The sequence below is a fragment of the Salmo trutta genome, unplaced genomic scaffold (assembly GCF_901001165.1).
Source record: "Salmo trutta unplaced genomic scaffold, fSalTru1.1, whole genome shotgun sequence".
In the NCBI taxonomy this organism is placed as follows: domain Eukaryota; kingdom Metazoa; phylum Chordata; class Actinopteri; order Salmoniformes; family Salmonidae; genus Salmo; species Salmo trutta.
The window spans coordinates 2,501-20,139 of NW_021823320.1; the positions used below are offsets into that span (position 1 = coordinate 2,501).

Below are 17,639 nucleotides of genomic sequence, written 5' to 3' on the forward strand. Positions count from 1 at the left end.
GTCTATATGGAGTATGTATACTTTACTATATATCTATGTATATGCTTCTATATGGAGTATGTATACTTTACTATATATCTACGTATATGCTGTCTATATGGAGTATGTATACTTTACTATATGTCTACGTATATGCTGTCTATATGGAGTATGTATACTATACTATATATATATACGTATATGCTGTCTATATGGAGTATGTATACTATACTATATATCTACGTATAAGCTGTCTATATGGAGTATGTATACTTTACTATATATCTACGTATATGCTGTCTATATGGAGTATGTATACTATACTATATATCTACGTATATGTTGTCTATATAGAGTATGTATACTATACTATATATCTACGTATATGTTGTCTATATGGAGTATGTATACTTTACTATATATCTACGTATATGCTGTCTATATGGAGTATGTATACTATACTATATATCTACGTATATGCTGTCTATATGGAGTATGTATACTTTACTATATATCTACGTATATGCTGTCTATATGGAGTATGTATACTATACTATATATCTACGTATATGTTGTCTATATGGAGTATGTATACTTTACTATATATCTACGTATATGCTGTCTATATGGAGTATGTATACTTTACTATATATCTACGTATATGTTGTCTATATGGAGTATGTATACTTTACTATATATCTACGTATATGTTGTCTATATAGAGTATGTATACTTTACTATATATCTACGTATATGTTGTCTATATAGAGTATGTATACTATACTATATATCTACGTATATGCTGTCTTTATAGAGTATGTATAATTTACTATATATCTACGTATATGCTGTCTATATGGAGTATGTATACTTTACTATATATCTACGTATATGTTGTCTATATGGAGTATGTATACTTTACTATATATCTACGTATATGTTGTCTATATAGAGTATGTATACTATACTATATATCTACGTATATGCTGTCTATATGGAGTATGTATACTTTACTATATATCTACGTATATGTTGTCTATATAGAGTATGTATACTATACTATATATCTACGTATATGCTGTCTATATGGAGTATGTATACTTTACTATATATCTACGTATATGTTGTCTATATAGAGTATGTATACTATACTATATATCTACGTATATGTTGTCTATATGGAGTATGTATACTTTACTATATATCTACGTATATGCTTCTATATGGAGTATGTATACTTTACTATATATCTACGTATATGCTGTCTATATGGAGTATGTATACTTTACTATATATCTACGTATATGCTGTCTATATAGAGTATGTATACTTTACTATATATCTACGTATATGCTGTCTATATGGAGTATGTATACTTTACTATATATCTACGTATATGTTGTCTATATAGAGTATGTATACTATACTATATATCTACGTATATGCTGTCTATATGGAGTATGTATACTTTACTATATATCTACGTATATGTTGTCTATATAGAGTATGTATACTATACTATATATCTATGTATATGTTGTCTATATGGAGTATGTATACTTTACTATATATCTACGTATATGCTTCTATATGGAGTATGTATACTTTACTATATATCTACGTATATGCTGTCTATATGGAGTATGTATACTTTACTGTTATAACTACTTATATGTTGTCTATATGGAGTATGTATACTATACTATATATCTACGTATATGCTGTCTATATGGAGTATGTATACTTTACTATATATCTACGTATATGCTGTCTATATGGAGTATGTATACTATACTATATATCTACGTATATGTTGTCTATATGGAGTATGTATACCATACTATATATCTACGTATATGCTGTCTATATAGAGTATGTATACTTTACTATATATCTACTTATATGCTGTCTATATGGAGTATGTATACTATACTATATATCTACTTATATGCTGTCTATATGGAGTATGTATACTTTATTATAACTACTTATATGCTGTCTATATGGAGTATGTATACTTTACTATATATTGGGCGACAGGTAGCCTAGCGACAGGTAGCCTAGCGACAGGTAGCCTAGCGACAGGTAGCCTAGCGACAGGTAGCCTAGCGACAGGTAGCCTAGTGTTTAGAGCGTTGGGCCAGTAACCGAAAGGTTGCTGGATCGAATCCCTGAGCTGACAAGGTAAAAAATCTGTCGTTCTGCCCCCTGAACAAGGCAGTTAACCCACTCTTCCCCAGTAGGCCGTCATTGAAAATAAGAATTTGTTCTTAACTGACTTGCCTAGTTAAATAAAGGTATACATAAATAATGTATATATATATATATATATATATATATATGTATATTAAGGTGTCAAATCCGGCCCAGCCCGCCTCGCCTCACCTCTTCTGTGGGTCAGAGGGGTCTGGTCATCATCAGCTATTTGCCAAGCAGATTTGAGGCCTTGGATCCGAATCCAGGAGAGTCCTGGTAATACTATTGCATTATCCTCTGTATAGTTGTTGATGAAGTTCACCACTCGCTGCCTCGTGCTTCAGGTGTAACCTGTGCTTGCTTGGACCGGCCATCATTTTGATGGAAGGCATTAGACATAACACTTTTTTTCCCAATCTTCCTCTGTCCAGTGACTGTGTTCTTTTGCCCGTCTTAATCTCTTCTTTTTATTGGCCAGTCTGAGAAATGGCTTTTTCTATTGCAACTCTGCCTAGAAGGCCTGAATCCCGGAGTCGCTTCTTCACTGTTGACGTTGAGACTGGTGTTTTGCGGGTAATATTTAATGAAAGCTGCCAGTTGAGGACTTTGTGAGGCGTCTGTTTTCTCAAACTAGACACTCTAATGTACTTGTCCTCTTGCTCAGTTGTGCACCGGGGCCTCCCACCCCTCTTTCTATTCTGGTTAGGGCCAGTTTGTGCTGTTCTGTGAAGGGAGTAGTACACAGCGTTGTACGAGATCTTCAGTTTATTGGTAAGTTCTCACATGGAATAGCCTTCATTTCTCAGAACAAGAATAGACTGACGAGTTTCAGAAGAAAGTTCTTTGTTTCTGGCCATTTTGAGCCTGTAATCGAACCCACAAATGCTGATGCTCCAGATACTCAACTAGTCTACAGGCCAGTTTTATTGCTTCTTTAATCAGAACAACAGTTTTCAGCTGTGCTAACATCATTTCAAAAGGGTTTTTCTAATGATCAATTAGCCTTTTAAAATTATAAACTTGGATTAGCTAACAACGTGCCATTGGAACACAGGAGTGATGGTTGCTGATAATGGGCCTCTGTACACCTATGTAGATATTCCATTAAAAATCCTCAGTTTCCAGCTACAATAGTCATTTACAACATTAACAATGTCTACACTGTATTTCTGATCAATTTGATGTTATTTTAATGGACAAAATGTTGTGCTTTTCTTTAAAAAAACACAGACATTTCTAAGTGACCCCCAACTTTTGAACTGTCGCATATATGTAGGGGTACAGGATAGATAATAGACAGTAACAGCAGTATACTGTAGGTAGGGGTAAAGGATAGATAATAGACCGTAACAGCAGTATACTGTAGGTAGGGGTAAAGGATAGATAATAGACAGTAACAGCAGTATACTGTAGGTAGGGGTAAAGGATAGATAATAGACAGTAACAGCAGTATACTGTAGGTAGGGGTAAAGGATAGATAATACAGTAACAGCAGTATACTGTAGGTAGGGGTAAAGGATAGATAATAGACAGTAACAGCAGTATACGTGATGAGAGGGGTCAGGGGTCAGTGCAGATTGCCTGGGTCGCTGTTTAGTTTAACTAGCTGTTTAGCAGTTTTATGACTTGGGGGTAGAAGCCTGTCCAGGGTCCTGTTGCGTGCTGTAGCAGAGAGAACCAGCCGTGACTACGGTGGCTGGAGTCTTTGACCATTTTTAGGGCCTTCCTCTGACACCGCCTGCTATAGTGGTCCTGGAAGGCAGGGAGCTCTGCCCCAGTTTACCATGTGATTATACATCTCTGACACCGCCTGGTATAGAGGTCCTGGAGGGCAGGGAGCTCTGCCCCAGTTTACCATGTGATTATACGTCTCGGACACCGCCTGGTATAGAGGTCCTGGAGGGCAGGGAGCTCTGCCCCAGTTTACCATGTGATTATACATCTCGGACACCGCCTGGTATAGAGGTCCTGGAGGGCAGGGAGCTCTGCCCCAGTTTACCATGTGATTATACATCTCTGACACCGCCTGGTATGGAGGTCCTGGAGGGCAGGGAGCTCTGCCCCAGTTTACCATGTGATTATACATCTCTGACACCGCCTGGTATAGAGGTCCTGGAAGGCAGGGAGCTCTGCCCCAGTTTACCATGTGATTATACATCTCGGACACCGCCTGGTATAGAGGTCCTGGAGGGCAGGGAGCTCTGCCCCAGTTTACCATGTGATTAACCATCTCGGACACCGCCTGGTATAGAGGTCCTGGAGGGCAGGGAGCTCTGCCCCAGTTTACCATGTGATTAACCATCTCGGACACCGCCTGGTATAGAGGTCCTGGAGGGCAGGGAGCTCTGCCCCAGTTTACCATGTGATTAACCATCTCTGACACCGCCTGGTATAGAGGTCCTGGAGGGCAGGGAGCTCTGCCCCAGTTTACCATGTGGTTATACATCTCTGACACCGCCTGGTATAGAGGTCCTGGAGGGCAGGGAGCTCTGCCCCAGTTTACCATGTGATTATACATCTCTGACACCGCCTGGTATAGAGGTCCTGGAGGGCAGGGAGCTCTGCTCCAGTTTACCATGTGATTATACATCTCTGACACCGCCTGGTATAGAGGTCCTGGAGGGCAGGGAGCTCTGCCCCAGTTTACCATGTGATTATACATCTCTGACACCGCCTGGTATAGAGGTCCTGGAGGGCAGGGAGCTCTGCCCCAGTTTACCATGTGATTAACCATCTCGGACACCGCCTGGTATAGAGGTCCTGGAGGGCAGGGAGCTCTGCCCCAGTTTACCATGTGATTAACCATCTCTGACACCGCCTGGTATAGAGGTCCTGGAGGGCAGGGAGCTCTGCCCCAGTTTACCATGTGGTTATACATCTCTGACACCGCCTGGTATAGAGGTCCTGGAGGGCAGGGAGCTCTGCCCCAGTTTACCATGTGATTATACATCTCTGACACCGCCCTGGTATAGAGGTCCTGGAGGGCAGGGAGCTCTGCTCCAGTTTACCATGTGATTATACATCTCTGACACCGCCTGGTATAGAGGTCCTGGAGGGCAGGGAGCTCTGCCCCAGTTTACCATGTGATTATACATCTCTGACACCGCCTGGTATAGAGGTCCTGGAGGGCAGGGAGCTCTGCCCCAGTTTACCATGTGATTATACATCTCTGACACCGCCTGGTATAGAGGTCCTGGAGGCAGGGAGCTCTGCCCCAGTTTACCATGTGATTATACATCTCTGACACCGCCTGGTATAGAGGTCCTGGAGGGCAGGGAGCTCTGCCCCAGTTTACCATGTGATTATACATCTCTGACACCGCCTGGTATAGAGGTCCTGGAAGGCAGGGAGCTCTGCCCAGTTTACCATGTGATATACATCTCTGACACCGCCTGGTATAGAGGTCCTGGAGGGCAGGGAGCTCTGCCCCAGTTTACCATGTGATTATACATCTCTGACACCGCCTGGTATAGAGGTCCTGGAGGGCAGGGAGCTCTGCCCCAGTTTACCATGTGATTATACATCTAGCAGGGGAGACTCTGTGGTAGCCTTACTCTCTCACTCTGTGTGTGTGTGTGTGTGTGTGTGTGTGTGTGTGTGTGTGTGTGTGTGTGTGTGTGTGTGTTCAGGAGGAGGGCAGAGTTCTTTGAACTGGGTCAGAGAGGAGTGAGGTGGGAGGAGGACAGGCACAGAGACTTACTAAGGTGAGCACCCTAAACCCTACGTAGCGCACTACTATAGACTGCAGCCCTATGGGCGCTGGCCTAAAGTAGTGCGCTAGGGTCCCGTTTGGGACACACTATCTCTGCCTTACGTAGTGCACTGCTTTATGACACCCTATTCCCTATATAGTGGCACTACTATAGACCAGAGCCCTATTCCCTATATAGTGCACTACTATAGACCAGGGCCCTATTCCCTATATAGTGCACTACTTTAGACCAGAGCCCTATTCCCTATATAGTGGACTATTATAGACCATCTGGTCGTGATCGACTCTGATCCAGTGGTGTGTGTGTGTGTGTGTGTGTGTGTCTCCCACAGGTCGATGCTGATGACAGCCAGCGATATTGCTGCCATTACAAAGCCTTGGCATATTCAGAAGAGGGTAACACACACACACAGACACACACACACACACACACACACACACACACACACACACACTTTATCCCTCATTCTCTCCCTCCTCAGACAGCTAAGCTGGTGGCATCTGAGTTTTTTGCTCAAGGAGACCGAGAGAAAGAAGAGTTCAACATCAAACCTGTTGTAAGTAGCTATCGCTGCCTGGAACTTAGTTCAACATTAAACCTGTTGTAAGTAGCTATCGCTGCCTGGAACTTAGTTCAACATCAAACCTGTTGTAAGTAGCTATCGCTGCCTGGAACTTAGTTCAACATTAAACCTGTTGTAAGTAGCTATCGCTGCCTGGAACTTAGTTCAACATCAAACCTGTTGTAAGTAGCTATCGCTGCCTGGAACTTAGTTCAACATCAAACCTGTTGTAAGTAGCTATCGCTGCCTGGAACTTAGTTCAACATCAAACCTGTTGTAAGTAGCTATCGCTGCCTGGAACTTAGTTCAACATCAAACCTGCTGTAAGTAGCTATCGCTGCCTGGAACTTAGTTCAACATCAAACCTGTTGTAAGTAGCTATCGCTGCCTGGAACTTAGTTCAACATCAAACCTGTTGTAAGTAGCTATCGCTGCCTGGAACTTAGTTCAACATCAAACCTGTTTAACTCAGTTGACCTCTGACCTGCAGGACAACATGTTTAACTCAGTTGACCTTTGACCTGCAGGACAACATGTTTCAACTCAGTTGACCTTTGACCTGCAGGACAACATGTTTAACTCAGTTGACCTTTTGACCTGCAAGACAACATGTTTTAACTCAGTTGACCTCTGACCTGCAAGACAACATGTTTTAACTCAGTTGACCTTTTGACCTGCAAGACAACATGTTTAACTCAGTTGACCTTTAGACCTGCAAGACAACATGTTTAACTCAGTTGACCCTCTGACCTGCGAGACAACATGTTTAACTCAGTTGACCCTCTGACCTGCGAGACAACATGTTTAACTCAGTTGACCCTCTGACCTGCGAGACAACATGTTTAACTCAGTTGACCCTCTGACCTGCGAGACAACATGTTTAACTCAGTTGACCCTCTGACCTGCGAGACAACATGTTTAACTCAGTTGACCTCTGACCTGCGAGACAACGTTTAAACTCATATTATTGTTTCAACTCAGTGTCAATCCTTTAATCTGACTCCTGCTGAACTTTGTTTGAGTGAGTAGCCCATCTGGTTCTGAGTGAGTAGCCCATCTGGTTCTGAGTGAGTAGCCCATCTGGTTCTGAGTGAGTAGCCCATCTGGTTCTGAGTGAGTAGCCCATCTGGTTCTGAGTGAGTAGCCCATCTGGTTCTGAGGGAGTAGCCCATCTGGTTCTGAGCAAGTAGCCCATCTGGTTCTGAGTGAGTAGCCCATCTGGTTCTGAGTGAGTAGCCCATCTGGTTCTGAGGGAGTAGCCCATCTGGTTCTGAGCAAGTAGCCCATCTGGTTCTGAGTGAGTAGCCCATCTGGTTCTGAGGGAGTAGCCCATCTGGTTCTGAGTGAGTAGCCCATCTGGTTCTGAGTGGCCCAGTTGGAAGAGCATGGTAGGGTAGTAGGTTTGTGGTTATTGCAGAGGGGACGATAAGTGCCATCTGTTTGTCCCCAGGACATGATGAACAGAGACAACAGCACTCGTCTACCTCACATGCAGGTCAACTACATCGATGGGATGTGCCGTCCTTTATACCAGGTGGGTACCAGTCCATTCACCCTGTATATAACCTGGGTGGGTACCAGTCCATTCACCCTCTATATAACCTGGGTGGGTACTAGTCTATATAACCTGGGTGGGTACTAGTCTATATAACCTGGGTGGGTACTAGTCTATATAACCTGGGTGGGTACTAGTCTATATAACCTGGGTGGGTACCAGTCTATATAACCTGGGTGGGTACTAGTCTATATAACCTGGGTGGGTACTAGTCTATATAACCTGGGTGGGTACTAGTCTATATAACCTGGGTGGGTACTAGTCTATATAACCAGTCTATATAACCTGGGTGGGTACTAGTCTATATAACCTGGGTGGGTACTAGTCTATATAACCTGGGTGGGTACTAGTCTATATAACCTGGGCGGGTACTAGTCTATATAACCCGGGTGGTTACTAGTCTATATAACCTGGGTGGGTACTAGTCTATATAACCTGGGTGGGTCCTAGTCTATATAACCTGGGTGGGTACTAGTCTATATAACCTGGGTGGGTACTAGTCTATATAACCCGGGTGGGTACTAGTCTATATAACCTGGGTGGGTACTAGTCTATATAACCTGGGTGGGTACTAGTCTATATAACCTGGGTGGGTACTAGTCTATATAACCTGGGTGGGTACCAGTCTATATAACCTGGGTACTAGTCTATATAACCTGGGTGGGTACTAGTCTATATAACCTGGGTGGGTACTAGTCTATATAACCTGGGTACTAGTCTATATAACCAGTATATATAACCTGGGTGGGTACTAGTCTATATAACCAGTCTATATAACCTGGGTGGGTACTGGTCTATATAACCTGGGTGGGTACTAGTCTATATAACCTGGGTGGGTACTAGTCTATATAACCTGGGTACTAGTCTATATAACCTGGGTGGGTACTAGTCTATATAACCTGGGTGGGTACTAGTCTATATAACCTGGGTGGGTACTAGTCAATATAACCTGGGTGGGTACTAGTCTATATAACCTGGGTGGGTACTAGTCTATATACCTGGGTGGGTACTAGTCTATATAACCTGGGTGGGTACTAGTCTATATAACCTGGGTGGGTACTAGTCTATATAACCTGGGTGGGTACTAGTCTATATAACCTGGGTGGGTACTAGTCTATATAACCTGGGTGGTTACTAGTCTATATAACCCGGGCGGGTACTAGTCTATATAACCTGGGTGGGTACTAGTCTATATAACCTGGGTGGGTACTAGTCTATATAACCTGGGTGGGTACTAGTCTATATAACCTGGGTGGGTACTAGTCTATATAACCTGGGTGGGTACTAGTCTATATAACCTGGGAGGGTACTAGTCTATATAACCTGGGTGGGTACTAGTCTATATAACCTGGGTGGGTAATAGTCTATATAACCTGGGTGGGTACTAGTCTATATAACCTGGGTGGGTACTAGTCTATATAACCAGTCTATAAACCTGGGTGGGTACTAGTCTATAACCTGGGTGGGTACTAGTCTATATAACCTGGGTACTAGTCTATAAACCTGGGTACTAGTCTATATAACCTGGGTGGGTACTAGTCTATATAACCTGGTGGGTACTAGTCTATAACCTGGGGGGTACTAGTCTATATAACCTGGGTGGGTACTAGTCTATATAACCTGGTGGGTACTAGTCTATATAACCTGGGTGGGTACTAGTCTATATAACCTGGGTGGGTACTAGTCTATATAACCTGGGTGGGTACTAGTCTATATAACCTGGGTGGGTACTAGTCTATATAACCTGGGTGGGTACTAGTCTATATAACCTGGGGGGTACCAGTCTATATAACCAGTCTATATAACCTGGGTGGGTACTAGTCTATATAACCTGGGTGGGTACTAGTCTATATAACCAGTCTATATAACCTGGGTGGGAACTAGTCTATATAACCTGGGTGGGTACCAGTCTATATAACCTGGGTTGGTACCAGTCTATATAACCTGGGTGGGTAATAGTCTATATAACCTGGGTGGGTACTAGTCTATATAACCAGTCTATATAACCTGGGTGGGTACTAGTCTATATAACCTGGGTGGGTACTAGTCTATATAACCTTGGTGGGTACTAGTCTATATAACCTGGGTGGGTACTAGTCTATAACCTCTGGGTGGGTAACTAGTCTATATAACTGGGTGGGTACTAGTCTATATAACCTGGGTGGGTACTAGTCTATATAACCTGGGTGGGTACTAGTCTATATAACCTGGGTGGGTACTAGTCTATATACCTGGGTGGGTACTAGTCTATATAACCTGGGTGGGTACTAGTCTATATAACCTGGGGGTACGTCTCTATATAACCTGGGTGGGTACTAGTCTATATAACCTGGGTGGGTACTAGTCTATATAACCTGGTGGGTACTAGTCTATATAACCTGGGTGGGTACTAGTCTATAAACCTGGGTGGGTACTAGTCTATATAACCTGGGTGGGTACTAGTCTATATATCCTGGGTGGGTACTAGTCTATATAACCTGGGTGGGTACTAGTCTATATAACCTGGGTGGGTACTAGTCTATATAACCTGGGTGGGTACTAGTCTATATAACCTGGGTGGGTACTAGTCTATATAACCTGGGTGGGTACTAGTCTATATCCTGGGTGGGTACTAGTCTATATAACCTGGGTGGGTACAAGTCTATATAACCTGGGTGGGTACTAGTCTATATAACCTGGGTGGGTACTAGTCTATATAACCTGGGTGGGTACTAGTCTATATAACCAGTCTATATAACCTGGGTGGGTACTAGTCAATATAACCTGGGTGGGTACTAGTCTATATAACCAGTCTATATAACCTGGGTGGGTACTAGTCTATATAACCTGGGTGGGTACTAGTCTATATAACCAGTCTATATAACCCGGGTGGGTACTAGTCTATATAACCTGGGTGGGTACTAGTCTATATAACCTGGGCGGGTACTAGTCTATATAACCTGGGTGGGTACTAGTCTATATAACTAGTCTATATAACCTGGGTGGGTACTAGTCTATATAACCTGGGTGGGTACTAGTCTATAACCAGTCTATATAACCCGGGTGGGTACTAGTCTATATAACCTGGGCGGGTACTAGTCTATATAACCTGGGTGGGTACTAGTCTATATAACTAGTCTATATAACCTGGGTGGGTACTAGTCTATATAACCTGGGTGGGTACTAGTCTATATAACCTGGGTGGGTACTAGTCTATATAACCTGTCTATATAACCTGGGTGGGTACTAGTCTATATAACCTGGGTGGGTACTAGTCTATATAACCTGGGTGCGTACTAGTCTAGATAACCTGTCTATATAACCTGGGTGGGTACTAGTCTATATAACCTGGGTGGGTACTAGTCTATATAACCTGGGTGGGTACTAGTCTATATAACCTGGGTGGGTACTAATCTATATAACCTGTCTATATAACCTGGGTGGGTACTAGTCTATATAACCTGGGGGGTACTAGTCTATAACCTGGGGTGGGTACTAGTCTATATAACCTGGGTGGGTACTAGTCTATATAACCTGGGTGGGTACTGGTCTATATAACCTGGGTGGGTACTAGTCTATATAACCTGGGTACTAGTCTATATAACCTGGGTGGGTACTAGTCTATATAACCTAGGTGGGTACTAGTCTATATAACCTTGGTGGCTACTAGTCTATATAACCTGGGTGGGTACTAGTCTATATAACCAGGGTGGGTACTAGTCTATATAACCTGGGTGGGAACTAGTCTATATAACCTGGGTGGGTACTAGTCTATATAACCTGGGTGGGTACTAGTCTATATAACCTGGGTGGGTACTAGTCTATATAACCTGGGTGGGTACCAGTCTATATAACCTGGGTGGGTACTAGTCTATATAACCTGGGTGGGTCCTAGTCTATATAACCTGGGTGGGTACTAGTCTATATAACCTGGGTGGGTACTAGTCTATATAACCCGGGTGGGTACTATCTATATAACCTGGGTGGGTACTAGTCTATATAACCTGGGTGGGTATAGTCTATATAACCTGGGTGGGTACTAGTCTATATAACCTGGTGGGTACCAGTCTATATAACCTGGGTACTAGTCTATATAACCTGGGTGGGTACTAGTCTATATAACCTGGGTGGGTACTAGTCTATATAACCTGGGTACTAGTCTATATAACCAGTATATATAACCTGGGTGGGTACTAGTCTATATAACCAGTCTATATAACCTGGGTGGGTACTGGTCTATATAACCTGGGTGGGTACTAGTCTATATAACCTGGGTGGGTACTAGTCTATATAACCTGGGTACTAGTCTATATAACCTGGGTGGGTACTAGTCTATATAACCTGGGTGGGTACTAGTCTATATAACCTGGGTGGGTACTAGTCTATAACCTGGGTGGGTACTAGTCTATATAACCTGGGTGGGTACTAGTCTATATAACCTGGGTGGGTACTAGTCTATAACCGGTGGTGGGTACTAGTCTATATAATCTGGGTGGGCACTAGTCTATATAACCTGGGTGGGTACTAGTCTATATAACCTGGGTGGGTACTAGTCTATATAACCTGGGTGGGTACTAGTCTATATAACCTGGGTGGTTACTAGTCTATATAACCCGGGCGGGTACTAGTCTATATAACCTGGGTGGGTACTAGTCTATATAACCTGGGTGGGTACTAGTCTATATAACCTGGGTGGGTACTAGTCTATATAACCTGGGTGGGTACTAGTCTATATAACCTGGGTGGGTACTAGTCTATATAACCTGGGAGGGTACTAGTCTATATAACCTGGGTGGGTACTAGTCTATATAACCTGGGTGGGTAATAGTCTATATAACCTGGGTGGGTACTAGTCTATATAACCTGGGTGGGTACTAGTCTATATAACCAGTCTATATAACCTGGGTGGGTACTAGTCTATATAACCTGGGTGGGTACTAGTCTATATAACCTGGGTACTAGTCTATATAACCTGGGTACTAGTCTATATAACCTGGGTGGGTACTAGTCTATATAACCTGGGTGGGTACTAGTCTATATAACCTGGGCGGGTACTAGTCTATATAACCTGGGTGGGTACTAGTCTATATAACCTGGGTGGGTACTAGTCTATATAACCTGGGTGGGTACTAGTCTATATAACCTGGGTGGGTACTAGTCTATATAACCTGGGTGGGTACTAGTCTATATAACCTGGGTGGGTACTAGTCTATATAACCTGGGTGGGTACCAGTCTATATAACCAGTCTATATAACCTGGGTGGGTACTAGTCTATATAACCTGGGTGGGTACTAGTCTATATAACCTTGGTGGGTACTAGTCTATATAACCAGTCTATATAACCTGGGTGGGAACTAGTCTATATAACCTGGGTGGGTACCAGTCTATATAACCTGGGTGGGTACCAGTCTATATAACCTGGGTGGGTAATAGTCTATATAACCTGGGTGGGTACTAGTCTATATAACCAGTCTATATAACCTGGGTGGGTACTAGTCTATATAACCTGGGTGGGTACTAGTCTATATAACCTTGGTGGGTACTAGTCTATATAACCTGGGTGGGTACTAGTCTATATAACCTGGGTGGGTACTAGTCTATATAACCTGGGTGGGTACTAGTCTATATAACCTGGGTGGGTACTAGTCTATATAACCTGGGTGGGTACTAGTCTATATAACCTGGGTGGGTACTAGTCTATTAACCTGGGTGGGTACTAGTCTATATACCTGGGTGGGTACTAGTCTATATAACCTGGGTGGGTACTAGTCTATATAACCTGGGTGGGTACTAGTCTATATAACCTGGGTGGGTACAAGTCTATATAACCTGGGTGGGTACTAGTCTATATAACCTGGGTGGGTACTAGTCTATATAACCTGGGTGGGTACTAGTCTATATAACCAGTCTATATAACCTGGGTGGGTACTAGTCAATATAACCTGGGTGGGTACTAGTCTATATAACCAGTCTATATAACCTGGGTGGGTACTAGTCTATATAACCTGGGTGGGTACTAGTCTATATAACCAGTCTATATAACCCGGGTGGGTACTAGTCTATATAACCTGGGTGGGTACTAGTCTATAACCGGGCGGTACTAGTCTATATAACTGGGTGGGTACTAGTCTATATACTAGTCTATATAACCTGGGTGGGTACTAGTCTATATAACCAGTCTATGAACCCGGGGGGTACTACGTCTATCTCACCTGGGGGGGGTACTATGTCTATATAACCTGGTAGGTATTAGTGCTATAACTATATATAACCTGGGTGGGTACTAGTCTAATATACACCTGGGTGGGTACTAGTCTATATACCTGGGTGGTACTAGTCTATATAATCGTCTATATACCTGGGTGGGTACTAGTCTATATAACCTGGGTGGGTACTAGTCTATATAACCTGGGTGCGTACTAGTCTAGATAACCTGTCTATATAACCTGGGTGGGTACTAGTCTATATAACCTGGGTGGGTACTAGTCTATATAACCTGGGTGGGTACTAGTCTATATAACCTGGGTGGGTACTAGTCTATATAACCTGTCTATATAACCTGGTGGGTACTATCTATATAAACCTGGGGGTGGGTACTAGTCTATATAACCTGGGTGGGTACTAGTCTATATAACCTGGGTGGGTACTAGTCTATATAACCTGGGTGGGTACTAGTCTATATAACCTGGGTGGGTACTAGTCTATATAACCTGGGTGGGTACTAGTCTATATAACCTGGGTGGGTACTAGTCTATATAACCTGGGTACTAGTCTATATAACCTGGGTGGGTACTAGTCTATATAACCTAGGTGGGTACTAGTCTATATAACCTTGGTGGCTACTAGTCTATATAACCTGGGTGGGTACTAGTCTATATAACCTAGGTGGGTACTAGTCTATATAACCTGGGTGGGTACTAGTCTATATAACCTGGGTGGGTACTAGTCTATATAACCTGGGTGGGTACTAGTCTATATAACCTGGGTGGGTACTAGTCTATATAACCTGGGTGGGTACCAGTCTATATAACCTGGGTGGGTACTAGTCTATATAACCTGGGTGGGTACTAGTCTATATAACCTGGGTGGGTACTAGTCTATATAACCTGGGTGGGTACTAGTCTATATAACCTGGGTGGGTACTAGTCTATATAACCTGGGTGGGTACTAGTCTATATAACCTGGGTGGGTACTAGTCTATATAACCTGGGTGGGTACTAGTCTATATAATATAACCTGGGTGGGTACTAGTCTATATAACCTGGGTGGGTACTAGTCTATATAACCTGGGTGGGTACTAGTCTATATAACCTTAGTGGGTACTAGTCTATATAACCTGGATGGGTACTAGTCTATATAACCTGGGTGGGTACTAGTCTATATAACCTGGGTGGGTACTAGTCTATATAACCTGGGTGGGTACTAGTCTATATAACTGTGTGTGTGTTATACCTTTGTTGGCCCTCGGAAATGTATGACTTTGTATTTTTTGCTTTCTCTTTCTCTCCTCCCTCCCCCTCTCTCTCTCCCTCTCTGTCTCTCTCTCTCTCTCCCTCTCTCTTCCTCCCTCCCTCCCTCTCTCTCCCCGTCTCTCTCCCTCTCTCTCTCTCCCTCTCTCCCTCTCTCTTCCTCCCTCTCTCTCCCTCTCTCTCTCTCTCTCTCTCTCCTCCTCCTTCCCCCTCTCTCTCTCTCTTCCTCATTCCCCCCTCCCGCCCTCTCTCTCTCTCTCTCCCCCTCTCTCTCCCTCTCTCTCTCCCCCTCTCTCTCTCTCTCTCCTTTCTCAGACTCTGTCTGGGATGTTTGACTCCTGTTCTCCACTGTTGGAAGGCCTCATGAGGAACAGAGAGAACTGGATGCTCCTCGCCGAAACGGGGGAGGAAGGAGGAGAGGAGGAATAGAGAGATAACAGAGAGACCTGGATGCTCCTCGCCGAGACGGGGGAGGAAGGAGGAGAGGAGGAATAGAGAGATAACAGAGAGACCTGGATGCTCCTCGCCGAGACGGGGGAGGAAGGAGGAGAGGGGGAATAGAGAGATGGAAGAGAGGAACAGAGAGACCTGGATGCTCCTCGCCGAGACGGGGGAGGAAGGAGGAGAGGAGGAATAGAGAGATGGAAGAGAAAACTGTATATCGACTTGGTTGTTTGCCTGCGAATCAAGATTGGAGTATCACTGGTTAACATCCTGGTAGACCCTCCCCCAAACAGCAACACACAACCATGACTGGTTACTGTCCTGGTAGAACCTCCCCCAACAGCAACACACAACCATGACTGGTTACTGTCCTGGTAGACCCTCCCCCCAACAGCAACACACAACCATGACTGGTTACTGTCCTGGTAGACCCTCCCCCCAACAGCAACACACAACCATGACTGGTTACTGTCCTGGTAGACCCTCCCCCAACAGCAACACACAACCATGACTGGTTACTGTCCTGGTAGACCCTCCCCCAACAGCAACACACAACCATGACTGGTTACTGTCCTGGTAGACCCTCCCCCCAACAGCAACACACAACCATGACTGGTTACTGTCCTGGTAGACCCTCCCCCAACAGCAACACACAACCATGACTGGTTACTGTCCTGGTAGACCCTCCCCCAACAGCAACACACAACCATGACTGGTTACTGTCCTGGTAGACCCTCCCCCAACAGCAACACACAACCATGACTGGTTACTGTCCTGGTAGACCCTCCCCCAACAGCAACACACAACCATCATTGGTTATTGACCTGGAACTCTGTCACTCTCCACTCTACCTGGTTTAACCTGGAACTCTGTCACTCTCCACTCTACCTGGTTTAACCTGGAACTCTGTCACTCTCCACTATACCTGGTTTAACCTGGAACTCTGTCACTCTCCACTCTACCTGGTTTAACCTGGAACTCTGTCACTCTCCACTATACCTGGTTTAACCTGGAACTCTGTCACTCTCCACTATACCTGGTTTAACCTGGAACTCTGTCACTCTCCACTATACCTGGTTTAACCTGGAACTCTGTCACTCTCTACTATACCTGGAACGCTGTCACTCTCCACTATACCTGGTTTAACCTGGAACTCTATCACTCTCCACTATACCTGGTTTAACCTGGAACTCTGTCACTCTCCACTATACCTGGTTTAACCTGGAACTCTGTCACTCTCCACTATACCTGGTTTAACCTGGAACTCTGTCACTCTCCACTATACCTGGTTTAACCTGGAACTCTGTCACTCTCCACTATACCTGGTTTAACCTGGAACTCTGTCACTCTCCACTATACTCTATGATCAGGTGTTGGTCAAAGCAAGAAGATGAATGTAGGAAGAGAGACCTACAGCTCTAGACAACGGAGGATAAAGTCATTCTAAGACTTTATTGGACAATATGGACTGTAATGTAATATAAAACAGATTGGATAATATGGACTGCGTCCCAAACGGTGCTGTTTAGTACCCTATGTATTTAAATTCATGCATATTCACATAATATCTATATTCACATTGTATTATTGTAATACAGATTAGACAACACAGTATAATATATCATATAATACAGATTTTACAACACAGTATAATGTAATATAATACAGATTGGACAATAGAGTATAATATATCATATAATACAGATTAGACAATACAGTGTAATGTAATATAATACAGATT

At 43.6% G+C, this 17,639-nt stretch overlaps 1 protein-coding gene across 1 annotated transcript in view; it reads left to right on the forward strand.

The window, feature by feature from the left end:
* The window catches only part of LOC115190139 (cGMP-specific 3',5'-cyclic phosphodiesterase-like), a gene marked incomplete at its 5' end in the record, with an annotated part of 18,222 nt that extends 2,339 nt beyond the window's left edge, over nt 1–15,883 (forward strand). The window contains 5 exons of the mRNA XM_029748631.1: nt 5,805–5,879; nt 6,220–6,283; nt 6,370–6,444; nt 7,901–7,984; nt 15,770–15,883. Coding sequence (XP_029604491.1) covers nt 5,805–5,879; nt 6,220–6,283; nt 6,370–6,444; nt 7,901–7,984; nt 15,770–15,883 — 412 coding nt within the window. The remainder of the gene's footprint in view (nt 1–5,804; nt 5,880–6,219; nt 6,284–6,369; nt 6,445–7,900; nt 7,985–15,769) is intronic.
* Nucleotides 15,884–17,639: the final 1,756 nt, after the last annotated feature.